The sequence below is a fragment of the Mustela lutreola genome, chromosome 17, assembly GCF_030435805.1.
Source record: "Mustela lutreola isolate mMusLut2 chromosome 17, mMusLut2.pri, whole genome shotgun sequence".
In the NCBI taxonomy this organism is placed as follows: Eukaryota; Metazoa; Chordata; class Mammalia; order Carnivora; family Mustelidae; genus Mustela; species Mustela lutreola.
Window position 1 is genome coordinate 42835077 of NC_081306.1, and position 25942 is coordinate 42861018.

At 50.2% G+C, this 25942-nt stretch overlaps 1 protein-coding gene across 4 annotated transcripts in view; it reads left to right on the forward strand.

Annotated features, from left to right (window-relative positions):
• STYXL1 (serine/threonine/tyrosine interacting like 1) overlaps positions 1 to 25942 on the forward strand; it is a 55319-nt gene that overhangs the window by 7438 nt on the left and 21939 nt on the right. For 2 of the 4 annotated variants that reach the window (XM_059155139.1, XM_059155138.1), the window contains exons 2-5: positions 4667 to 4770; positions 14507 to 14568; positions 16157 to 16313; positions 20664 to 20809. In XM_059155139.1, coding sequence (XP_059011122.1) covers positions 4668 to 4770; positions 14507 to 14568; positions 16157 to 16313; positions 20664 to 20809 — 468 coding nt within the window. In that variant the 5' untranslated portion in view covers position 4667. Of the gene's footprint in view, positions 1 to 4666; positions 4771 to 14506; positions 14569 to 16156; positions 16314 to 20062; positions 20238 to 20663; positions 20810 to 25677; positions 25811 to 25942 lie in introns of those variants that run through there. The other 2 variants (XM_059155142.1, XM_059155141.1) reach the window with 2 other exon arrangements.

The window sequence follows — 25942 nt, forward strand, 5'->3', positions numbered from 1 at the left end:
TAGTGGGGTTATCTCTGGATCCTGAACCCTGTCTGTGCAGTCCCCTGGTCCCTGCTCAGCCTGAGCCCAGAGCCCAAAGTAAAGCTTACGCCTGGCTTCTCCAGGAACACTGTGCCTCTCCTCTCCACCAGAAGCAAATGGCCATCAGCTGTGTCCACCAAGACTGCCTGTGGCTGAGCAGTAGATCAGACTCTATGTCCTGGAAGTCCTTTGAGAGGCCTGATGGGAGGCCTGGCCTCTGACAGCTGTGCCATCAGTCAGAATGGGAAGGCCTCATGTGTTGGTCAAGGCCAGGGAGGGAAGAAGGGCTGGGTCTGGCCAGTTTCCAGCTTCATTTCCGGCCATGCTGACCCTTAAGGAAACATCCCTTCCCTGGTTGGCTTTTGTTCCCCAAATATAGACATGTGTTCTCACTGGAGTTGCGTTCAGCAGCCCGGCTGTGTCCAGACAGCTCTGGGCCGACAGCCACACACAAACCTCCTGGTTTGGAGATAGGCCAGGTCCCTGCAGGGGAGGGTGAAGAACTTTCCTACCAGTGGATGTCCAGTATGCAAGGACCAGGCTGCTGCTGGCCCCTGGCTCTCCCGATAGAGTTCGCGGCTTTGCTTGCCACCCAAAAAGCTGTGTGGATTTCCCGGCTGGTCAGTTCACAGGAAGGTCGGTCTCTCTGATCCCATGAAGCCAGATCTTCAAAGTGCTCCCTCTGGCCACTCTTCCCATCTGCCTGCCCCATTCACCTGCAAGGACCATCACACTGAACCCCTCCTGAAAGTCTCCGAGTGCCATCTGTGCTCAAAGAATCCACAGGGAGCTGTCTTCAACTTGCCACTTTGACGCTACTGTTTTGAACAGGTCACTAGGAAAGTCACTACATATAAAACAGTGGCAGAAACCATACCAGGTCAGTGCTGCTAGCATGAAAATCTGACTAAGGAATCAAATTTTTTTTCTCTATTTTTTTAAGATTATTTAGCAGAGAGCACGCAAGCACACAAGCAGGGGAAAAAGCAGGCTCCCCGCTGAGCAAGGAGCCTGATGTGGGATTTAATCCCAGGACCCTGAGATCATGACCTGAGCTGAAGGCAGACACTTAACCCACTGAGCCACCCAGGTGTCCCTAAGGCATCAAATCTTTATTGTGAAATTCACACAAGAAAAAGACTTGAGCTTAGGAAAACTGATTTTGGCTAAACAAAATTGAAAGTAAAAAAAAGTCAGAATGGGTTAACCGTGAAATGTGAAATCGAGGAATTAAATTGGCTTAACGGAGCTCACCAAGGAAAATACTTTTGGCAGAAACTTGTCAATGTTCGTTTAATGGTCTATGTAGAAGCTCAAAGTCCAAGTATTCTTAGGACGCAAATGGCAGAGCCAGGAACATCTGAAACCTTGTAGAGTTCGGAGTAGCGCTGAAAGTGGGGAGGTGAGCACCCTGTCCACCTGCCCAGGCTAGCAGCGCCCCGATCTCCGCTCACAGGGCTGCATCCTCTCTCCGAGCTGTGTTGTTAGGTTAGGAACGGTCCTCTTCCTCCTCTATCAGCAGGTGAGGGGTCCTTGCTTGACCAGGAAGAGTGCTGCTTTTGGGAAGGAAAGAAGTCTCGAGGAGTTGGTTCCTGGAGCTGGCTTGACCCCTGGATGCCTGAAGACCATCCCCTCCCCCACTAGTGAATAAAGGGATGGAGGCTTTAGTGGGGAGAAAGCGCGTGGGAATTTGAGGGTGGGCTCTGAGCTAGGGATGGGTTAGGTTAGGAGCCAGCCTTTAGGTTGGCTTATGGAAGCTGTAGGACTAGATCCAAAGCTTGTCCTCTCTCCTCGACCCACGGCCTCCCAAATGCCCTGAGCACTGGGCTTTCTTTCAGGAACAGAGGATCTGGGATCTGACTGGGCACTGGTGGGAGTGGGGAGGTCCTTAGGTACAATCCGCCAGTGGTATCGGTGGGTGTGGCATCAAGTCAAGGTGACCCCATCAGTGAGGAAGGCAGGAATGGTGACTAAGGATTTACTCAGTCCGTGCATGCTTCTTGAGTGTTACTGTGCACAGAAATCCTGGGCACTGGGTGGGGATGCTCTGAACAAGGAGGACAAGGTCCCTGTCCTTGTGACCCATCCATTCCAGTGGGAGAAGATTGATGAGCAAACCAATGAGTGCAGTAATGTCGGATGGTGGCGGCCACGTTAAGATTAGATTGTAGGGAGAAAACCAGAAGCAGGAAGTATGACATCCTCCGAGAGAGAGGACAGTATCTTAGTCTAGGATGTTAGCCCTGGAGCTGCAGCGAAGTGCTAGGTTTGGAATATATTTAAGTACTGAAGCTAATCGATTGGGGTGCGAGAAGCCAAGGAAAAGAGGAATTCAGGGTGTGGACTTGAGCAACTGGGTAGATAATGGTGCTGTCCTCCGAGGCTGAAAAGGCAAAGACAGGTATTGGAGGCGGGGGCTCGTGTGGATGGAAAGTTCTGTTTTGGCCGTGTTGCATTTGAGACGCCCATGAGACATCCAGGTGGGGTCCAGATCCGTGGAGACATCAAGTAAGGGCTACGATTTGGGACTCCCTGGTGTACAAATGGGATTCAGGTCCCTTAGGCTCTAGCTCTTAGGGCGGTGGTTCTCCAGTGGTGGGTGACTTGTCGCCTTCTGCCGGGGGACATCTGGTGACATCTGGAAACCTCTTTGGTGGTTACACCCGGGTTGGGGGAAATTGGCTACTGGTTGGAGGCCAGGGGTGCTGCTAGGAATCCTGCTGTACCCCCCACACACACAGCACGGAATTACCTGGCCCCGAATGCCAGTGGTGCTGAGGTGGAGAGTCCTGTCCTAGAGCGAGTGTAGACAGAGAGGACAGCCGCAGGACCTGCTTAATGTGAGGAGGTAGAGCTTGCCCCACGGAGCACTGAGTGGAGTGTCCTGGAGGTGGAGAGTGTTGGGAAGGAGTGGAGCTAAACCGGGTGGAGTGTGGACAGACTCCATCCTTCAAGCCCAGAGAGAAGCAACAAATGGCGTAGGCAAGACAGAGATGGTTGATGACCTTGACAAAAGCGGTTCCTGTGGTCTGATGGGTTAGAAGCTCCAGCTTGGAAAAGGTTGTATTTCTTCCCTGATCAGAATGTCTCGTGTGTGCTTTCATTAATCCACACCCAACAGGGAGGTTCTGTTATCGTGGCCTTACAGAACAGGCAATACTATTCCGCCCATTTTACAGAGGTAGAAACTGAGGCGCAGAGAGGCTAATTACTCCCCATGGTCAAGCAGCCCACAGTAAGTGGCAAGGCTAGGAGGGTTTGGAGGGGAGGCATTGAAGGCAGTGAGCGGTGTCTCTGTACAGGAGAATGGAGTCGGGTACAGAGGAGGTTTGCCCGCTGATGGGAATGATCCACGTGGAGGCTGAAATGGACCATGTTGGAGGGGAGGCTGAGAACCGAAGTCTGAGTTCCTGAGGATCTCAGGATCTCAGGATCCCAGGGCCCATGTTGAGTGGTTGACCTTTCCCAGGAGCCCTCACCGTTTTGAGCAAGACTAACCCTCGACTCCCCTTCTCTCCCACATGCCCGCCCCCCACCACAGCCCCACTAGGCAGCTCTCTGTAGCTGCCCACCCTGCTAACAGGTAGCCTCCTTGTAGGAAGTGGCTGCGTGGCCCCAGCCCTTCCCACTCCGTATCTTGGGGCACCAGAGGCCAGATGGGCTCGAGAACCAGGATTGCAAGTAAGGGCAGCCCTGCGGTCAGGAGCCAGAGCCCGGGCTGGCTGCAGTTCTATCAGTACACATCAGCGATTTTCCTACCCAAACTTGACTGCCGCCATCCTTATCCTAAGCCTACAAGGCTGTCCCCAGGGTCTTCGCTCATCACTCTCTCCCTGCGGTGGTCACCGCACCAGCCTCCTGTAGACTCTCCCGAGGACTGAATGTTCTTGCTTGCTTCACCCTCTCTCCCTTCTCTACCCGGCTGAGTCTTGGCATAGCCTCCTGATTCGGGAGGCTCAGCTAGCGAGGGCTGTCTGGGAGGTGCTAACAGCCTCAATTAGATGATGCCCTCCTGTTAGCGCATCCGACAACGGCTGCTTCTTCGGTAGCCCTATTCCTGCATATAATGTGGTTTTTTGGTGCGGTGTCCGTATTCCATGCTGGGCTGTAAACTTCACGAGGCTGGGTCTAGTTTACCAGTTATTTCCGGGACCTGGCACACAGTAGGTGCTCAGTCCCTATTTGCTGAAAGAGGAAATGAATTGCTGACTGTGTTATAGCCCGTTTGGCATTTCTCTGGCTGGCGCCTACATGTTGCATTCAACACGTTATTCCGCTCAGCACACCTCTTACTACAGATTCTTGAAGCTTGCCTGATCCCCTGTGTGATTACTTCCATCTTTGTCTGAAGGCGTATAAAGGAGTTTAATTCGGTATTTTTGGCACCATTCATTTCAAATAGAAAGCAAGGGATGCCTGGGTGGCTCAGTGGGTTAAGCCTCTGCCTTCGGCTCAGGTCGTGATCTCAGGGTCCTGGGATTGAGCCCCGCATCGGGCTTCCTGCTCAGTGGGGAGCCTGCTTCCCCCCACCCCTCTGCCTGCCTCTCTGCCTGCTTGTGATCTCTCTCTCTCTGTAAAATAAATAAAATATTAAAAAAAAAAGAAAGCGATGCTAAACTTGTATGTTATTGGTTCATCCCAATAGGATGGCTGGTTTGGTGTTGTGTGAACCGACAGAGCTTTACAACATCCTGAATCAGGTCACAAAACTATCCCGACTGACTGAACCCAACTATCTCTGCTTATTGGGTAAGTGCCTTAAACACACACACACACACACACACACACACAACCTATGTTGTGTTCAGTGCCCTTCAAATACCATTTTAGGTAAAGCAACAAACTTATGAGACTTGGGAATAAACAACTTTGGAAAACTCTTTTGCTTAAAATGCTACCGCTAATTGTCACTTGACTTGGAATGAACTCCAGATGGAATGTAGAAGTTCTTGGAAGACGTGTGTTTGAGATGTTTCACTCAATAAGAACATCTAACACCTGCGTAGTAAGGCTAATAAATGCCCATGTACCATTGCTCAGATGTAACATGATAAACGTTACGCATAGATATGTACCCCTCTTTTGTGCCCCCATCCCAAACCCATTGCTTCTCTTCCCCCAAAGATGACATCTTCTGTATTTCTTACCTTTTTACTATATTTGTGCAGGCATCCCAAAATGTGAGGCTTAAACATTTACACACATTGTACCATCATGTACAATTACTCTGCAACTTGCTTTTTCTTGAAGTTTTTTGAAGTCCCCCCCCCCCCCCAAATCTAAATGGGAAGATCTGTTTTAACTGTGAGTTGGGGCAGCAGCCATTCCTAATCAGTTGTGGCGTGCTGCTGGCATTTGTGTTTCTGTTCAGAACAGTGCGGCACAGCCCGGGAGACCCTTGACCTCTTATTTATATGCAGGAGTTTCTTCCGGATGCCTCCCTAGAAATGGAATTGCAAGTTGCAAGTTCTGCTTCATTACGTTGTCCAGTTGCCTTCCCAAAAGACTGTATCCGTCTGCATTCCTGTCCTCTGTGTAGGAAACCTACCTACCCCTACCTGGTTTTGTCAGCCTTTAGAATTTTTGCAGTCTGATTGGTGTGAACTTGTGTTGTAATGTTTGCTCCCCCCATTTAAAAAAAAATTGTGATAAAATACACATAAAACGTACCAACGTTTTTAAAAAAAGATTTTATTTATTTGACAGAGAGAGAGATCCCAAGTAGGCAGAGAGGCAGGCAGAGAGGGAGGGGGAAGCAGGCTCCCCGCTGAGCAGAGAGCCCCATGAGAAGTTTGATCCCAGGACCCTGAGATCATGACCTAAGCCGAAGGCAGAGGCCCAACCCACTGAGCCACCCAGGCGCCCCCAAAATACCAACTTTCAAATGTACAATTCAGAGGTGTTAAACGTGTGCATGTTTTACCGCCTTATGGGCACCACTTTCCCTCTCTGTAACTCTTCTCTTGTAAACTTGGAAATGAGCTCTGTACCCATTAAATACTAACGGTCCTTCCTCAATCCCTTAATCCCCTGGAGATTCCCTTTCTCCCTTCTGTCTCTATGATTTTGACGGCTGTAGGGCACGTAGGTGGTATCCTACAGTATCTGTCTTTTGGCTTATTTCATTGAGCTTCGTGATGTCCTTGAGGTTTGTCCTATGGTAGCGTTTTGCTGTCTTCCTTTTTAAGGCTGACTAATATTCCATTGTGTGGATATACCGCATTTCCCCTGTCCATTTATTTATCAGCGGACATTGGGGTTGTTTCCACATCTTAGCTGTTGTGGATGATAATGCTACGATCGTGGGTGTACAAATACTTCTGAGACCTTGGCTTTTAGTTACTTATTTTGGGCACATAAACCAGAAACGGAATTGCAGGGTCCTATGGTAACTCTGTAAAGTCTGAGGAGCTTCCCTACTGTTTTTCTATAGTTACATGAGCCCAGGGGTTCACACGTTTTCCATTTTTCCATGTCATTGTCAACACTTGTTATTTTCTGGTTTTGGGGTGACCGTAATCATTCTAATAGGATGGAGGTAGTATTTCATAATTTTTTAATTTTAAATATTTTATTTATTTGACAGAGATCACAAGTAGGCAGAGGCAGGCAGAGAGAGAGGAAGGAAAGCAGGCTCCCCACTGAGCAGAGAGCCTGATGCAGGGCTCGATCCCAGGACCCTGGGATCATGACCCGAGCCAAAGGCAGAGGCTTTAACCCACTGAGCCACCCAGGCGCCCCAGTCAGATTTTTTCATCAGTGTTTTCCCAGATCTTTCATATTGTATTGCCAAAATCTGAAACCTGCCTCAAAGAGATCATCCGATAAAAGAAACTATTATTTTGGAACAGAACCCAGGAGATCAGAGTGGTTCAAGATTCCCCATTGGGACCACAGTTTATATTTTGCTGCAATGTGTAATGGTTTTCAGTGAGAATTGCCAAAAATCCTACATGCTTTCATACTCTCCGGTGACTGGCTAGAGAGGCTATAAGAAGTTTGGGAGGGGCGCCTGGGTGGCTCAGTGGATTAAAGCCTCTGCCTTCGGCTCAGGTCATGATCTCAGGGTCCTGGGATAGAGCCGTGTCAGGCTCTCTGCTCAGCCTGCTTCCCTTCCTCTCTCTCTGCCTGTCTCTCTGCCTACGTGTGATCTGTCTCTCTGTCAAATAAATAAATAAAATCTTTGAAGAAAAAAAAAGTTTGGGAGTCCGTACCCTTTTTCATGCAAGCGCCCCATAGGGTGAGTTATTTGGGGAATAAATACCATTCATTCAAGGCCTCACCAGTAGAAAAGAGCAACCAGGACACCTACTAGTTTGTGAACATCCTGGAGAAAGCACGATTTTGTAAACATTCTATATTTTTAAGTTCTCTCCACACCCATGGTGAGGCTTGAACCCACAACCCTGAGATCAAGAGTTGTGTGTTCCACTAAATGAGCCAGCCAGGTGCCCCAAGTGTGAATTTTTTGTCCAAATTATACCTGAGTTTCACCATCCTTTCTCGCTGTATTATTATTTTTTTTAAGATTTTATTTATTTGAGGGCGCCTGGGTGGCTCAGTGGGTTAAGCCGCTGCCTTCGGCTCAGGTCATGATCTCAGGGTGCTGGGATCGAGTCCCGCATCGGGCTCTCTGCGCGGCGGGGAGCCTGTTTCTTCCTCTCTCTCTCTCTCTCTCACTCTCTGCCTGCCTCTCTGCCTACTTGTGATCTCTCTCTGTCAAATAAATAAATAAATCTTTAAAAAAAAAAAAAAAGGATTTTATTTATTTGACAGACTGAGATTACATGTAGGCAGAGAGGCAGAGAGAGAGGGGGGGGGAAACAGGCTCCCCGCTGAGCAGAGAGCCTGATGCGGCGCTCCATCCCAGGACCCTGAGATCATGACCTGAGCCAAAGGCAGAGGCTTTAACAAACTGAGTCACCCAGGCACCCCGTCCTTTCTCGCTGTATTTAGGGGAAGTTGTAGCGGGTCAGCCAACAACCCCACCACCTCTCTTATCCTGAGTTTGTTCTGAAGCTTTCTAGTCTGTATCATTTGAAGGAATAATCATGCCTCTCCTCTCCATCTCTGCAGTTTCCAAATACCACTTAGTTTTTGATTCAGCTGAGTAGTTGATTATGGACAGTAACCGCCTATGAAGAAAGCGTTTTCTCAAATACATGATTTAACACTATGATTTAGGAAGTAGATGCACTGAAATCGGCCGGGAAAAATTACTGGCGGTTGGTATTTGATCTAAAACTCCCTTCAACATAGAGCCTAGTCGTTGATCTATTGCAAAATGAAAACTGAGAGCTGTGAATTTACTTTATCCATTAAAAACGAAGAACCTACGAAATACAGATTTGGGCTTAGACAGAAGACGGGAAAATCAAAATCAGTGTATTGAACCTGCGTGTTTCATTTGCTCACAAACTTTTACACGCAATATTCTACAAAAGAAACTACTATAGCTAAGAGAACTGCTTTTGATTTGCTTCATTTCTTTGTCGACCCATTAGCATGCTGTCAGAGGTCTGCCTTTTTGCAAACAAGCTGAAAAGCATCCTTCCAAAGAGACCTATATAAATATTCGTATATAGGTCTAGGGTATTACTGTTCAACATAAATGTTATTTCGAGAAAAAACTTGTCACACGTTGTTCTAACTTTTGTTATCTTTAGCCACTAAAAAAGTCAAAAAAATTTCAAAATTACTGTTTTTATGACAGTTAATATATAAAAAATACTGGCCAAAACTCAGGAAATTAATGCCTGGGTTGAATAGTTAGGAGAATTTTTGTTCAATTGAAATGCCTTATCTCTCTCTCTCTCTCTTTTTTTTTTTTTTTTTTAAGATTTTTATTTATTTATTTGACAGAGAGAGATCACAAGTAGGCAGAGAGGGAGGGGGAAGCAGGCTCCCTGCCGAGTAGAGAACCCGATGTGGGGCTCGATCCCAGGACCCTGAGATAATGACCTAAGCCGAAGACAGAGGCTTTAACCCACTGAGCCACCCAGGTGCCCTCTGTTGGATTTTCTATATGGACAGTCCTATTTATCTGCATATAATGACGGTTCCGGTTCTTTTAGGTTTTTGCAGTTCTTTCCTTCTCTCACTGCACTGCTGTGCCCTGGGCTCCCCATTGTGGTGTTACAGAGACACAGTGACCGTGAGTTTTGTCTTGTTTCTCCCCTTACCGATCGCTGTGATGTTTGGTGTAGCCACTCAGTAGTCTTCCCCATCAGGTTAAGGAAGTTCTTGTATATACCTAACTTACTAAGGACATTTGTTTTTTTCGCATTGTGCATTGAAATTTTCTGTGTGCCATAGGAGGTTCAAAACAGTGAAAGCAAAACCAATGAATCATTAAAGTAGTAGCTAGTAAAAAAATAAATAAATAAAAATAATAATTACATACACACCAAAAAGACCGTTTACAAACAGGGCCCATTCAGACCAGACTGTGGGATGAGGCTTAGGGGTATGTTTGTGATCGAGCTTCATAGTGAGAAAGCCATGAGGATTTATTTTTCAGGGATTTGTCGCAATAATACAATTTTCAGTGGTTCCCTCTTCCTGACCTTGAGAAACGGTTCAAAGCTTGCTTGTTCTTTGCAGAGACATAAGAAACAATCCAGGTCAAGTTAGCCTTGTAAAGTAAACTGAATTAAGCTTTGTTTGCATGACCTGGTTTGGCCCCCTCAGGGAGTTTGCAAGGCTGCGCTCCGTTTCTGATTTTAACAGCGTCTGTGGAAAAGAACATACAGTTTTCCCCCTTTAATACCTCCGTGTGCTTTCCTTGTATGACATAGTGTGTTGTGTAGATCACGATATATTTTAATCATCGTGTATTTTGCGAACACTGTTAGATTTGGCTTACCGTGATTTCTGATTTTCACATTTAAATGACTGGATGGAATGAGCTTATGGTATACTCTGCTCGGTTTTGCTTGTTTTTTTTTTTTTTTTTTTTTTTTTTTTTAAAGATTTTTATTTATTTGACAGAGACCGAGATCACAAGTAGGCAGAGAGGCAGGCAGAGACAGAGGGGGAAGCTGGCTCCCTGCTGAGGGGGGAGAGCCCGATGCGGGGCTGGATCCCAGGACACTGAGATCATGACCTGAGCCGAAGGCAGCGGCTTAATCCACTGAGCCACCCAGGCGCCCCTTGCTTGTTTTTTTTAAACCATCCAGACCATGTATCTGACTTCTTTTGCTCATGGTTATATTGTTAAAATTCACTCCTACTGTTGTATGTAGCTACAAGTGGTTGGTTCATTTTCATTGCTACATCAAGTGTAAACAAAGGCAGGCTGTGGTTAAAGTGGTAAAAACACTACCAGGTATTTACACAAAAGATACAAACATAGTGATTTGAAGGGGCGCAGGCACCCCAGTGTTTGCAGCAGCAATGTGTACAATAGCCAAAGTATGGAAAGAGCACAGATGTCCATCAGCAGATGAGTGGATAAAGTCGTGTGCGTGTAGGTGTGTGTGCGCATGTGTACGTGTGTGCGTATGCATATATAGTGGCCTCTGACTCAGCCATCCAAAAGAATGGAACCTTGCCATTGGCGAGGATGTGGATGGAACTAGAGGGCATTAAGCTAAGCGAAATAAGGCAGTCAGAAAAAGACAAATCTGTGATTTCACTCATGTGGAATTTAAGAAGCCAAACAGAGGAACATAGGGGAAGGGAGGAGAAGAAGAAGGTGAAATCAGAGAGGGAGACCAACCAAGAGACTCTTAACTCTAAGAAACAAACTGAGGGCTGCTGGTGGGGAGAGGAGCGGGGTGGGGGTGGGGATGGGGTAACTGGGGGATGAGCATTAAGGAGGGCACTGAGTGTTCTGTGCCCGCTGTTCTGGACCCCTAAACTCCATCTCTGAAACTAATAATACACTCTATGTTGATTGATTTTAAATAAAAAATAGAAAGAGGGAAGGACAGATTTTAATCAGGAACGGACTGTTTCAATAGGAAAGAGTCCAGCGTGAACCAAGTCTGCTTGGGTTTGTGCAGAGGTGACTGGCTTAGTTAAGGGGGGGGTGTGAAGGAGTGGGGGGGGGAGGGAGTGGGGCTCAGGGGACTGGGGGAGTGAACAATTAGAAGGGGAGGAGATGTGGTTCCTTTGAGACCCATCTGGGTTGGCTAAGTGGCATTTATTAAAGTTAAGCTCCTTCCCTTCCTGGGAGACTGGGAGGCAGGTGTTGGCTGGGACAGAGAGAACGTTCTTTCAGTAGCCTTGAGTTTTTTTCCAGACCAGCACTGTCAGGGGAGCTGGGCCAGCCCCGGGCTGTGTGGCCTTAAGCTGTGTCTGAAGATGTCTTAAAGGTATCTTTATGGGGCGCCTGGGTGGCTCAGTGGGTTAAAGCCTCTGCCTTCAGCTCAGGTCATGATCCCAGGGTCGCGGGATTGAGCCCCACGTTGGGCTCTCTGCTCAGCAGGGAGCCTGCTTCCTCCTCTCTGCCTGCTTGTGATCTCTGTCAAATAAATAAATAAAATCTTAAAAAAAAAAAAGGTATCTTTAGATGTCTGAAGTGTTTGTTACTGGGTTTTTTTTTTTCCCCAGCCACTGAAAAACTCTGGATATAAGTCTTCTGTTACTTTATCGCAGATCTTTTTTTCTCACTCTGTGCCTTGCCTTGTCACCTTTTTTTTTTTTTTTTTTTTTAAAGATTTTATTTTCAAAAGATTTTATTTACTTTTTTGACAGATGGAGAGCCAGAGAGCACCAGCAGGGGGAGTGGCAGAGGGAGAAGAAGCAGGCTCCCTGCTGAGCAAGGGAGCCCAAGGCAGGGTGCGATCTCAGGACCCTGGGATCATGACCCCAGCGGAAGGCAGATGCTTAACTGACTGAGCCACCCAGGCGCCCCAAAGATTTTATTTATTTATTTGAGAGAGAGACAGAGAGAGAGAGAGAGCAAGCGAGCATGAACAGAGGGGAGGAGCAGAGGGAGAGGGATCAGCAGACTCCCCACTCGGCAGGGATTCTGGGACTTGATTCCACAGCCTTGAGATCCTGATGCTTGACTGACTGAGCCCCCCCAAGCACCCCTGCCCTCTCACCTTCTTAATGTCATATATATTTTTTAAAGATTTTATTTAACAGACAGAGATCACAAGTAGGCAGAGAGGCAGAGAGAGGGGAAGCAGGCTCCCCGCTGAGCAGAGAGCCCGATGCGGGGCTCAATCCCAGGACCCTGGGATCATGACCTGAGCCGAAGGCAGTGGCTTAACCCACTGAGCCACCCAGGCGCCCCACATTTTTTTTTAAAGAAATAGACTATGTTGGGGAGCAGTTTTAGGTTCACAGCAAAATTGAGCAGAAAGTGCAGAGATTTCCTAAGTACCTCTGTCCACCCGCGTCAGCACGGCCTCTCTGACTATCCTCAGCCCCTGCCAGAGCGCTGTTTGTCACAGTGGAGGAAACTACACTGGACCCTCGTTATCATCCGAAGCCCCGAGTTTCCAGTCAGGTTAGGGTCGTGCGTTCTCTGGGTTTTAACACATTGATGGTGGACGTGTGTTCATCATGACCCAGATCCTATAGAATAGTTTCACTGTCCTAAAAATCCTGAGTGCTCAGCATGTAACTCCCTCCCCCACTCCCGCCACTAGCCCCTGGCAACCGCCAATCTTTCCCCGGTCTGTAGGGCTTTGTGTTTTCAGGAATGTTTTCTAGTTGGAACCGTGCAGCAGGTGGCCTGAAACTGACTTGTTTCACTTCCATACGCGTTTGACTCTCCTCCATGGCTTTTCCTGGCTTGATCGCTCTGGGCATGCCTATGCACGCGTGTGCGCGGGCGTGTGCGCACGTGGCCAGTACCATCCCATTGTCTGGATGTACCACGGTTTCTCCGTTCAGTTATTTAAGGACCTCTTCCTTGCTTTGAACATTTGACCAACCCGAAAAAAGCTGTCCTAAACAATCGTGGTCATAGATTCTCAACGAATGTGGGTAAATACCAAGGACCTTAATGGCCGATAAGAGTTTGAGTTTTCTTAGAAATTGCCCAGTTAGGGTGCCTGGGTGGCTCAGTGGGTTAAAGCCTCTGCCTTCGGCTCAGGTTATGGTCTCAGGGTCTCAGGGTCCTGGATCGAGCCCCGCATCAGGCTCTCTGTTCAGCGGGGAGCCTGCTTCCTCCTCTCTCTCTCTGCCTGCCTCTCTGCCTGCTTGTGATCTCTGCCTGTCAAATAAATAAAATCTTAAGAAAAAGAAACTGCCCCACCGGTCTTCATAGTGACTACGATTCTGCGTTCCCACTAGCAGTGATGAGAATTCCTGTTGCTCCACATCCTCACCAGCATTTGGTGGTGACGGCTTTTTGGATTTTTGACGTTCAAGAGGCAAGTAGGGGCCTCTTTATTGTTTCAATTTGCATTTCTTTGAGGATAGACGTGCAGTGTATTTCCTGAGGCTTGTTTGCCACCTGCGTATCTTCCGTAGTGTGCTGTGTCTGTTCAAATCTTTTGCCCATTTTTATTTATTTGAGAGAGAGAGAGAGAGAGCCAGGGAGAAGGGGGGGGTGAAAAGCAGAGGGAGAACCAGACTCCCCGCTGAGCAGGGAGCCTGAGGCGGGACTCGATCCCGGGACTCCAGGATCATGACCTGAGCCAAAGGCAGACACCCAACCAAAATGGGCACCCCTTGCCCATTTTAACAACCTTGCCATCAGGTTGTTTTTTTCTCTTGTTGAATTTAAGCCCTGGCGGGCTCAGTCAGTAGTAGAACATGCGACTCTTTATCTCGGGGTTGTGAGGTCGAGCCTCACGCTGGGTGTGGAAATTAAAAATCTTAAACAAAGCAAAACAAAACAATGTTTTAGATACCCTCCCTTTTTAGGATTTATGGATGAGGCTCTGTCCCTGTTCCACATCCCCCCTCCCCCAAAACTCTGAGGACATCAGTTCTACCTTCTGCCCTAGCAGGGACATTAGGACCTCAGTTCTTAGGTTTTAGAGTCTGAATTTGGATCTAAAATTCTAGGGGGGCATGAGCTCACTTCCTACTTTTCTGGACCTCAGAGAAAACTTCCCTTAAATCAAAGATATAAAATTTCACTACCCTTAAGTGGATGTGGAGGCATGGGTATGATGGGGCAGAGGCGTCCTGCGGGTCGCCTAGAATAGTGGAACAACATCCCTCGAGTTTTATTTTTTCTTATTTTTTGAAGATTTATTAGAGAGCATGCACTCGGGGCGGGGGGCTAGGGGGCGGTGAGGAGGGGCAGAGGGAGAGGGAAAGAGAGAATCCCAAGCGGACTTCCTACTGAGCGTGGAGCTTGACATAAGGTCCTCTCAAAACCCTGATGTCACAACCTGAGCAGAAACAGGAGTTGCATGTTTCCACTGTGGAGTCACATGCCTTGAGTTCTAAATGGACAATTACTGTCCCCTAACTGCCAAACAAATATCTGTCGGGGATGGTGCAAGTATTCCAAGTAGTTTGGTCATACGCTCCTTTGCAAATACGGCTCTTAAATACTTCTCCTTTCTAGACGTGCGTTCCAAACGGGAGTATGACGAAAGCCACGTGATCACAGCCCGTCGAGTGAAGAAGGTAGAGTGGCAGACCCGGAATGTGGGGCAGGCTGGCTATCTGATGGGGGCGTGAGGGGCAATGGGAGATTTTATCCCAGATCTGGGAGGCAGCATGGTGGGGGACACTGTGGGCAGCAGAGGTAGGACCACCCCTGGGTGGGATGCTGGTCTCCCAGGCCCCTCCCATGCTCCCTGAGGTGTTCCCGCCAACCCCATCATGGCCAGCAGCTTCCCTGAGCAAATGTTGATTTAATTCCTTGACGGGCCAGCACTGTTCCAGACCTTGGGGGCTACAACCGAATGCAAGATGCCCCTGGCTCATTGTTTTCTGTCCTACTTACGGAACAGACAGTAAGAAAGCATTGAGGTAATTACTATAACCCAGATTGGCTCAGACCAGAGGCAAGCAATCTGGGATGTGCTCCACAGGTTTGCTGACTGACGTGAACCACTGGAAGCCGTTCCTTCCGTCTGGAACGTTCTCCCCACCCTCGTCCAACCAGCAGGTTTCCCCTCGCCTTTGCAGCCCCAGCTCCAATCCCTCCCGCCCCGCCGTGGCCTTTCGGAGTCCTCAGGGCCAACTTGGGGGTTTCCTGGGCCACCTTGAACCTCTGTATTCCAGACCCCCCCCACGGCGTAAGTGTAGACCTTCCGCCTACGCTTACTGAGCGAACAGGCGAGTGTCCAGCCGCATCTGTCCTGCCCACGGCTGCTCCTGCTCCCCCCTCTACTCCCCTCTACTCCCCCCTCTACTCCCTTCCCCTTCGCGCAGGTTCTGCTCCGCATCCAGGAGCCTCTGTGCACCCCCTGCTCGCACCTGCTCTCTCCTTCCTCAGGACAAATAGGACTCCTGCTCTCTCCGTCCCAGAGAACCTTCTGGTCTGTCCTTCCACGGGCCTTGCTTGATTGCCTTGTGGTAGAATCAACAGAAGCTCCCCCTCCCCCTCCCCCCCTGCACGTCCTCTGCGGGGCCGTCTTTGTCCGCCAGACAAGGGTGCAAGGGGCAGGGTCAGGCCCAGCGCCCCCGCGTAGCGGGGGGCCTTCGGGAAGCATGCAAACGTGTGAAGACTAACCTCCCGGCTGCCACCCAGCCAGGCCTCCTTGAGCTCTGGGACACCCTTTGAGGTCCCGGACATGGTTCCTGCCCCCGTGGCCCACCTTCCTGGCAACTCAGCCGCTCCTGGCTGCTCACTGTAGCCGCTCCCCAGCCGCTCACCATAGCCACAGGGGCGTGGAAGGTGCTCGGCGTCCTGCGCACTCTCCAGTCCCTTCTCGGTGCTTCCAGGCTTGTGTGTGTAGTTGGCGGGGGTAGGGGGAGGCAGGGCCGGAGTGCGGGGAGCATGTGCCCCGCTGAACCCACCCGCCAACAGACCTCTCCTCCGGTTTCTTTATTTTTTTTTAAAGATTTTATTTATTTATTTGACAGAGAGAGATCACAAGTAGGCAGAGAGGCAGGCAGAGAGAGAGAGGGGAGGAAGCAGGCTCCCCGCTGAGCAGAGAGCCCGATGCGGGACTCGATCCCAGGACCCTGAGATCATGACCCGAGCCGAAGGCAGCGGCTTAACCCACTGAGCCACCCAGGCGCCCCTCTCCTCCGGTTTCTTTAGAGGGCGAATGAGTATCTCATCCCGGAGTCCGTGGATCTGGAGTGCGTGAGACACTGTGTGGTGTACGACAACAACACCAGCACGCTGGAGATCATCTTTCGAAGGGAGAACGAGGAGGAGCAGCAGCAGCAGCAGCTCTCTGACAAGAGTAGACAAGGTAGGTTTTTACACGCGTGGCCGGAACAGCAGCTGGCTGTGGTCTGGCCCTTTTGAGGCGCGCCGGGAACCACACCAGAGGCTCTCCCTGGGTCAGCTCCTGGGGTCTGCAGAACATGCCCCTGAGAAATGGGTTATGCCAAGGCCAGGGGAGGGTCTGGGAGGTTTCCTTCCTTGCAAGATGACAGGTGAGCCTGTCTCAGTCTCACGAGTGCTGCCAGAAGACGTGAGGCTCCTGGGTCAGTTGATGGAGTTTATTACTCAGAGCAGTGAAGGTAGCTGGAATGTTCTTTCCTTGACCTGGAGCCCAAGCCCCCATTCTTACAGGGTGACAGGAAGAGGGCCCAGGAAACCCTACCCACATAGTGGGTTGTATTACAGGAGAGCTCTGAGCTTAGGGGACTGAAATCTTTTCTTTTTAAAAAGATTTTATTTATTTATTTGACAGACAGATCACAAGTAGGCAGAGAGGCAGGCAGAGAGAGAGAGGAGGAAGCAGGCTCCCTGCTGAGCAGAGAGCCCGATATGGGGCTCGATCCCAGGACCCTGGGATCATGACCCGAGCTGAAGGCAGAGGCTTTAACCCGCTGAGCCATTTAGGCACCCTGAAATCTTTTTTTCTTTAAAGGTTTTATTTATTTGAGAGAGAGCGTGAGAACCAGCAAGAGGAGGGACAGAGTTCTTGCCAAGCAGGGAGCCAGATGCGGGGCTCGATCTCAAGACCCTGAGATCATGACCTGAGCCGAAGTCAGATGCTTAGCTGAGTGAGCCACCCAGGTGCTCCCAGGGCCTGAATTTTTTATAGTGGGCAAAAAGCCTGCTGGCCCCTGGCTCTTGAGGGAGAAATGGTCTAGCTTCCCAGGCTCTTTGATATATAGATACTTTTGAAAAGCTAGTACCTTTGCTCACAGGACACTTAGAAACCTGGGAGGCCATGGAGAATGGTCTCTAATAGGTAACACCCCCATTTTATAGATGAGGAGATTGAGGCCCAGAAAGGCACATGCAGTAACTTGCTCAAGGTCCCATGTGTTGTGTTAGCTGTTTATTGCCATGTAATGAATTACCCGCAAACTCAGTAGCTTAACAGAGCAAACCTTAATGAATTAACAGTACCAGGTTCTGGTACAGCGTGCCTCCTGAGATCACAGTTGAGATGGTGGCCAAGGTCACTGTCCTCCGAAGGTCTGACTGGGATGATCTGTGTGCAAGGTGTGCCCCACTCTCATGGGTATGGCTGGGAGGCCTCGGTCTGCCACCTGGATCTCTCTGTAGGACCGCTTGTATGGCTTTGTGACACGGCCGCTGGTTTCCCCCGGAGCAGGCCATCTAGGAGAGCGGGAGAGCCAGGGACAGCCACATGCCTCTTGCGCCTGAGTCCTGAGACTTCTGGTCCCTCCTGCCCCATTTTGTTCGTTAGAAGGAAGTCACGGAGTCCAGCCTTCCCTCAAAGGGTGGGGAATCAAACTCCACCTCCCTTTATAGTCTTTCAAAAATTCTTCCTTGTGTTTGGAAGAATCTGTGGACTGTTACTGGAACCACCACACTTAGTAAGCAGTGGGGCCGGGATTTGAACTTCGGGCAGGTTGGCTCTGGTCTCCCGAGGCCTGGATAGCAATGCAGAGTCACTCCAGTCCGGAGCCCGAGTGTGGTCGGCTCTAATCTTCTGTTTTCTGAGGCCCCCTGCACGGTCCATCCAGCCCCCGGTTTGGGGCTGACAAGCCCTCGCCGTTGCCATGGCCCGGGTGTTCATGGCGGCGGTCACTGGGTGGCGCTAGGCTTCCATCTTTAATCAAACCTGCCTTCCCAGGAGGTCTTTTGCCAGGATTTCTTCCCAGGCTTATCCGGTTGGGTTCCAGTCTGCAATCCTAGGATTATAGGCTGGACCCTAAAACCATAGGAAACCGTGGTCAATAAAGAGAAACCCCTCTGTGTTCTACAGATGACCTCGCGGAGCCCCCATTTCACCCAGTAGGAAACCACACCAGTGAAACAACACAGCAAAACCCCAAACTGTGCACGTGCGTGTACACACACACACACACACACACACACACTCACCTTGTCCACTCAAGGCAATTTCCTCCTTTAAAATGGCATCTTCCAGGGCGCCTGGGTGGCTCCGTGGGTTAAGCCTCTGCCTTCATGACCTCAGGGTCCTGAGATCGAACCCCGCATCGGGCTCTCTGCTCGGCGGGGAGCCTGCTTCCTCCTCTCTCTGCCTGCCTCTCTGCCTACTTGTGATCTCTCTGTCAAATAAATAAGTAAAATTAAGAAAAAAAAAATCATCTTCCAGGTGAACACGGAGTTTCTGGGGTAAAAGACCATTTTGAGGCTTCTCTCTCCAGCCTCTTTCCGCTGGTAACCATTCACCTCCCGCCTTCCAGGGGAGTCTGGTTGAGGGCGAAGCCTCCATTAGCTCCTAGAACCGGGGATCTGGCTGTGTTCCTTTTACCAGGCAAAGGGTGGCCCCTTTCTTGGAAGAGACCTTTCCCTTATATTAAACCAGCCTTTTGTCCTTGCCACATGTGGATTATAGACCACATGTGGTCTGGGCCTTCACTAGGACTGTGGGGGGAAGCTTAGGGAATGTGGGCATGTTTCTTTTCTTCCTCCCTGAGCAAAGCCTGACTTTCAAGCCAGTTGCCTGGCAAAGGACCAAAAGTAACTGAACTTAAAGCTCACTGCTAAGTAGAGAGCCCCTTGGCCTGGATGGGGTTTCCTGTCCTCCTGGAGCAGTGGGTGCCCCAATTCAAAGTGAGAAGCTTTGGGTCATTGGAGAACTCAAGATTAATGGGATTAAAAATAAATTTAATGTTAATAACCCCGTCCTATCTGTGGCCGGGTAGCCTGGGCCCTGGACTGTCCTCCTGGCTTTCCTCTGGAGTCTCTAATCATTCTCCTGGAAACTGGCCTTTCTCCAGCACTGACCCCTGTGGCACCCCAGTGAATGGGCCCCTGGCAGGTCATATGACCTTGGGGGGAGCAGCTGTCTGGTTTAAAGGCAGCAGCAGTGTTCCTGGGACTCCCCTCTCCTGAACCCTCTGACCCCTCTGCCATTATTCAGTCTGTTGCTCAAGAGGGAGATGGTGTTGGGACACCCGGGGACTCTGGCTTCGAAGCCGGGCCTTCTAGGATAGGGTTTGGCTCCTGTCTTCGCCAGCTACAGTGCCTCTCCTGGCCTGGCTGCGGACTCCAAGGTTCTGGATTCTCCAGATCCAGTCCCCGAGACACATCTCAGGCCCCCACTGTCCTCAGCAGCCCCTTTCAGCTGGCTCCCCAGGGTCTCCAGCGAGGCATTTGTCTTTAGGGCTTAGATCCTGGCCTGGGGTTGGGTGGGGAGTCTCTGAGCTTGGCCTTAATTATGCAAACTTGCTGATAGATATCTAATTTGCATACAGTCTCCCAGTGATTCTGCAGAGCAGTGAAGGCATTTAAGATTAAATCAATGTCAAAAGCACAGTGCACTGTCCCTTCACTCCCATGAGAATGGCCGGGAGCACAAAGATTGATACTCACGGGTTGATGAGGCGGTCGAGAAACTAAAACACCCCTGCTCCACGGGTCAGAGCTGTCAGATCGGGTGCTAGGGACCAGTTTGGTGTTTCCGTCAAAAAGTTAAACGCAGAGTTATGGTGTGCACAGCTCAGTTCTCCGAGGTACGGACCCAAGGGAGGGGAAGACACGTGCACACGAGTGTCCACCCATCTACAGCAGCCGGGAAGCGGACATGACCCCGTGCACCGCGACTGACACGCGGATAAACGCAGAGGAGCACTCAGCCCTGAAAGGGAACGCAGTACTGACAGCGATGAACTTGGGAGACCCCTCTGTGAGGCAGAAGAAGCCAGACACAAAACCAGACACCGTAGGACTCCGTCTGTACGAGACGTCCACAACAGGCGAATCCCCAGAGAGAAACTGGGTCAGTGGTCGCCTCCGGCTGGGTGTTTGAAGAAAGAAGAGTAAAACCTTCTAACCCGTATGGGTTACTTTTGGGGGTGATGGTCGCACAGCGCTGTGGATATGCTGAGAACCATTACCTTCCCGCTTCGGGGGAACGGTACAGTACACGATAGGTGATGCGTATAGAGACCAGTCCCTTCTGTTAAATCCTTTCTCCTCGAGGTAACGCAGAGATCTAGGTGGTCTGAGGGTTTACAGAGGGGAAGGGTCAGCTTACTTGGTAGCAGGTAGCTGTTTAAATTTGAGCTGCTAACACTCCCCTCCCTTTAGAGCTGCTTCGGGGTCCTAGACCGCTACATTTCCAAATCGAGTGGCCCTCGGCCAGAGCTTTAGGCAAACGGTGAGCACGCGGGGGGCCATTCACCTCTGTGGTCTCTGTTCTTAGAACTGGTTCCCGGAGCGGCCGTGGAGTGTGGCAGAGCGCTGGCCGCCCTCACCCGTCACCCCGTGTGCATCCTGAGAGGGGGCTACGAGCATTTCTCGGCCACGTACCACTTCCTCCGGACGCAGAAGATCATCTGGATGCCGCAGGTGAGGCGGGGTGCTGAGCCCAGGCCTGCTTGGATGGATGCGTTGTCTCCCCCGCCCCCACCCCGGGGACCGAGGGATGGGGAGCCGGGTAGGGGAAGACGAGGCGGGCGACGCGGATGGAAGGGGTGGAGGACACTGGTTGGGAAGTAGACCTGGGGCAGCCAGGAGGTCCAGGCCACGAGGGTGAGTTTCTCCTCCCACGAGGGTACAGGTGAGGCCCGCCCAGGGGGCAGGGGTCCCCGGGGGGAGCTTTGGAGGGCGGGCCGTTGTCGTCAAAGACAGGCAAGGGCGCCTCTCCGTTCTCAGCTGTCTGGACCCACAAGCCCAGAGGACACAAAAAACATGGGTTAGCACAAAAAAGATGAGGAGTTCTTGCCTAGAGGGAACAGCGAGTGTCTAGAACGCAGAGGTGAGGCCCCTCCTGGAGCCAGCCCCGAAGGAGGAGGAGGAGCTTGCCAGGAAGAGAGATGTGTGGAGGCAGGCTTGAGGCAGGCCCCGGTGGCCATGGCCTACAGGTGGGGGCTGGTCCCTGGAGGGCAGCAAGCAGGGTGGTGGGTGCTTACTGGAGTCTGGGTGCAGTGGGCTGTAGACACGCTGGGGCTTCATTCTTTCTAGTAATTACCTTTGGCTCTTAGCCCTTAGCTGCATCTTGGGCAGATTCTGGAAGTTCTGGCCACTGCCAACCTGACCATAAAGTGATCGGGGAAATGTGTGTGTGTTACCCGGATCTTTCAGAGATACAGAATGAAACGTTTATGGGGTTAAACAGCATGACCCCTGGCATTTCCTTCTCCGGGTGTGTTGGGGAATGGTGAGGATAGGGTTAAAACTAAACAGGCCGTTAGAATCCACCGGGGGTTTATTACACTGTTCTCTCTACTTAGGCTTTCGAAATAATTTCCTAAAAGAAAGGAAAAGCAATGGGGCCAGTACAAGCCGGGCTATGTTAGCATTCCAGTGTCCGCTCTGAGTCAAGTCTCGGCTCTTCCCATCCCCCCCAAAGCTGGGCAGTCTTCAGTTGTGGGGGGGTGGGGGCCTGGGGGGGTGGGAGTGGCCAGGGGTGTGGGTTAGCTGTGGGGACCTCTCCTCTCTTCCCTGCTTTCAACCCACCTGTGACTTCGGTGCTGGGGGTCCAGGGTGGGGCGTGTCTTGAGGGACGGGCTGCCCGTCAGTGTTAGGGCCGTGCCCCCTCACTCTGTCCAACCCCATTCTGGATGTTGCTGGTGGCCTGAGCTGCTGGTTTCCTTGGGGCCCAGCTCAGGGGCCCCTTCTGCTACTAAGGATCTTTCAGAGAAAGCCAGCTGGGACTTCCTGCCACGAGCCCTCCCCTCCCCCCAATTCCTGGTTTCACTGGGGCAGTCCATGACCCCCCCGCCCCCATCTGCTTTCCTTCACACAATGATCTCTAGCTCTGCTGGTGGACATCAGTCTCCCCGTCCTGCCCAAGTCCTGCTCACGCCTAGAGGAGCAGCCTTTACTGGCTTTTCCATGTGCAAAATAAGCATTTCTCTAAAAACCTCATCCTGCTGATAACTCCCTTCCCTTGGAAAACAAGCTTCCGTAAGGCTCGGTAACCTGTAAGTACGTTTGTCGACATCGAAGGAACAGCACGTAATTAACCGTATGTTTTGGTCCATGTTGATGTGTGTCTACACCTGTGACTTACCCTTGCCCCGCTTGTGTAGACTGGGAAGCGTGGTGCGTGGATTCTTGGTGGTGGCAGCTAGCAGGGGCTCTGCCCTAGGGGTCTGTGGCCTTCCATAGAGTGTAGGCACCTCGTGTTAGTCTTTCCCCGCTTCGGGACCTTTGTGAGTGGTTCCGGGGCAAGGATGAAAGCCCCAGTTCCCTCCTACATGTTCTGAGATGGTGGAAAACAGGGGTATCCCTGCTGCTCCCCAAGGAGCTCCTTCTAGGAGGGCGGGTGGCGGTGCTGAACGTGGCCTTTAGATAGAGCGACTTCTCATTTCCTCTGCTTTACACGTGGCCTCCCTTAAATGAGATTTCGCTGGGAGCAAGAGGTGTTGGGGCTACAACGTGAAGCCCACACCAGAGAGAGGGTGGTGAGCCCTGGGGTTTGGGGAGGACTGGTGCTCGACAAAGTTCCGCAGCGGTCATGGTTTTGGAAAGCAGACCCGTAGGGGCTGCTGGGTGGGTCTGGGGAAGGTGGAAGCCCCTGATGGCGAGTAGGTGACAGATTCGGGAAGCACTTGGGCAGTGGCACTGATGAGACACGGGGTGGGTGAGTGAGACTTCCGGGGGGGGGGGGAGGAGCCTGGGGGGGGGAGGAGCCTGGGATCAGTGCCCGGGTTCTTGGTGTGGGTGACAGGTGGGGGGCACGGGAGGTGGAGGCAGTGTTGGGGAGGGCTGTGGGCTCAGTTTGGACATCCTCATGGATATGGGCGTCAAAGGCATGGCATCTAGAACTAACACACTCTTGCTTTCACCAGCCCGGCCTGTTTTCCTCTGCCACGCAGCCGCAGGAAAGGAAGCGGGTTTGGAAGCAGCAGGAAGAGTTGATAGGTCTGTGTCGGGTGTTCAGGGACATTTTCTGGATGACGCTGGGGGATGTCCTTTGGCTCCAGCAAGCTGAGCGTCCTGGGTGCAGTCAGCCCGAGCCCTGGGGAAGCTTTGGGTCGTATGGAGCGGGCCTGCCTGCAGGTAGAAGTGTCCTGTGTCCCTTTTGCACACTTAAGCATTGGCTTGGCTTGCCGTCCGTTCTTCGAGAAAGGCTTTTTGAGGCTGACAGCTTGGGAAGGATGTCGGCTTGCAGTTAAGCTCACTGGGAGGGGTGTGGGCTAAGGGCAGGAGGCCTGCAGTTCTTCTGAGTCCCACTCGGAGCCCGAGGAATTTTAGAACTAGGTTTGACCTTTGAAATTACATAGGTCAGCATTTCCCAAAAGGACTTCTAAACAGATTGTATTGGAAACCACAATTTATACAACGTGGGTGGGGGTTTTGTTTGTTTTCTTGAGGTTATGCCTAGTTTTTTTTTTTTTTAAAGATTTTATTTATTTATTTGTCAAAGAGAGATCACAAGTAGGCAGAGAGGCAGGCAGAGAGAGAGAGGAGGAAGCAGGCTCCCCGCTGAGCAGAGAGCCCGATGTGGGACTCGATCCCAGGACCCTGGGATCATGACCTGAGCCGAAGGCAGCGGCTTAACCCACTGAGCCACCCAGGCGCCCCTGTCTAGTTTTTATTGTACTAAATAGCACAAATAATTTGCAATGCATGTCAATAATAAACCTGTAGCCACTGTGCCATTATAAACATCTGGGCTACAAAACGTCTGCCCAAGGAACCACTAGGAAGGTTTTCCGCAGTTCCCAGGAGGTACCATTTGGGAATAGCATTAGCCTGCCATGTTTTACTGGCTGTTTTCCAACTAGTTTATAAATATATATATTATAAATTATAAATTACTATTCGATGACAATTTTTTTTAAACAACTTGGTTGACATTCTTGGAACAATCAGATTCTGTAAAATTTCCCTTCAATTTTCTTGAGATAAAATTGACACAGAACACATGTAAGTTTCAGGTGCATGAGGTGTTGACTTGATACATCTATATATTGTGCAAGGATCAACCCAGTAGGGTTGAGTAACCCATCCATCATCTTAACCAGTTGCCATTTTGTGTACTTGATGGTGAGAACGTTTAAGATCTACTCTCCCAGCAACTTTCAAGTATGTAATACGGTATTGTTAACTGAAGTCCCCATGCTGTGACCAGATTGCCAAAACTTGCGCCTCTTACGTCTGGAAGTCCGTGCCCTTTTGACCAACATCTCCCATTTCCCCCACTCCTGAGCCCCTGCCAACCACCGTTCTGCTCTCTGTTTCTGTGAATTTGGCCTTTTCAGCTCCCGCGTATAAGTGAGATCCTGCAGTAGCTTTCTCCGTGTGACTTATGGGCATGCCTTGAGAATATTGTGGGTTTGGTTCCAGACCACTACAATAAAGCCCATATTGTAGTAAAGCAAGGCAAATGAATTTTTTGCTGTGTATAAAAGTTATGTTTAGACTGTACTGCAGTCTGTTAAGTGGGCAAGAACATTATGTCTAAAAAAATGGACATACCTTTTTGTTTTTTAAGATTTTATTTATTTATTTGACAGATCACAAGTAGTCAGAGAGGCAGGCAGAGAGAGGAAGGGAAGCAGGCTTCCTGCTGAGCAGAGAGCCCGATGCGGGACTCGATCCCAGGACCCTGAAATCATGACCCGAGCCGAAGGCAAAGGCTTAACCCACTGAGCCACCCAGGCGTCCCAAAATGGCAGCATCTTCAAAGCAAAATAAAATGAAGCAATAAGATGCCATATTCCTGTGCCCTCAGGGCCCACCCACATTGTCAGGAATGGTGGGAGATCTTTCTTTCTGACGCCTGAGTAATAGCCCATTCTGGACACAGGCCGTGTTTTCTTTATCTGTTCATCTGTTGGTGGACACTGAGGTTGTTTCTGTGTCTTGGCTGCTGTGAGTAATGCTGGAGGAAGCACGGGAGGTACTCAACACCGTGATTTCCTCTCCTTTGGATATGTCCCAAGAAGTGGCATGGCTCGATCATTTGGTAGTTCTATTTTTAAGTTTTTGAAAAGACTCCATACTGTTTTCCACAGTGGCTGTGGTTAGTGGATTTTTTTTTTTTTTTTTTTTTTTTTTTACTGCTTTTTCCTTCTCCTGCCGTTCCTTGGTTATGTGCGTTGTGAATTTCTGATACCGGGATATCCTAGGTGCTGTTCCCCGTATGTCTTTGATTCTTTACACCCCTTTTCCCCAGAGTGCCTTGGAAGGGACCACCGTTTCCTAGGACACGTTTTGGAGGAATGTGGGATTAGTTTTTCTCATCGTGTCTTTGTTTTCCAAAGAGACCCCAATTTTTCGTATCATAACTTTGGACCTGGGATTCCAGGGAGCTTCCATGAGGTGGTGTCCTGGCCTCCCTACCTACCTACGTCAGAACTCGCCAGAATTCACTTCCTAATGACACATAGGCTCTCTGTGAGTAGTTTCAGTGTGGGTGTTTTTTTTGTTTTGTTTTTTTTTTTTTTTTTGCTTTTAAGAAGGTGTTAAAATTCTGGTGGCCTCCAGAAATATAGTACAATTATGTCATTAATATAAATATATAATTAT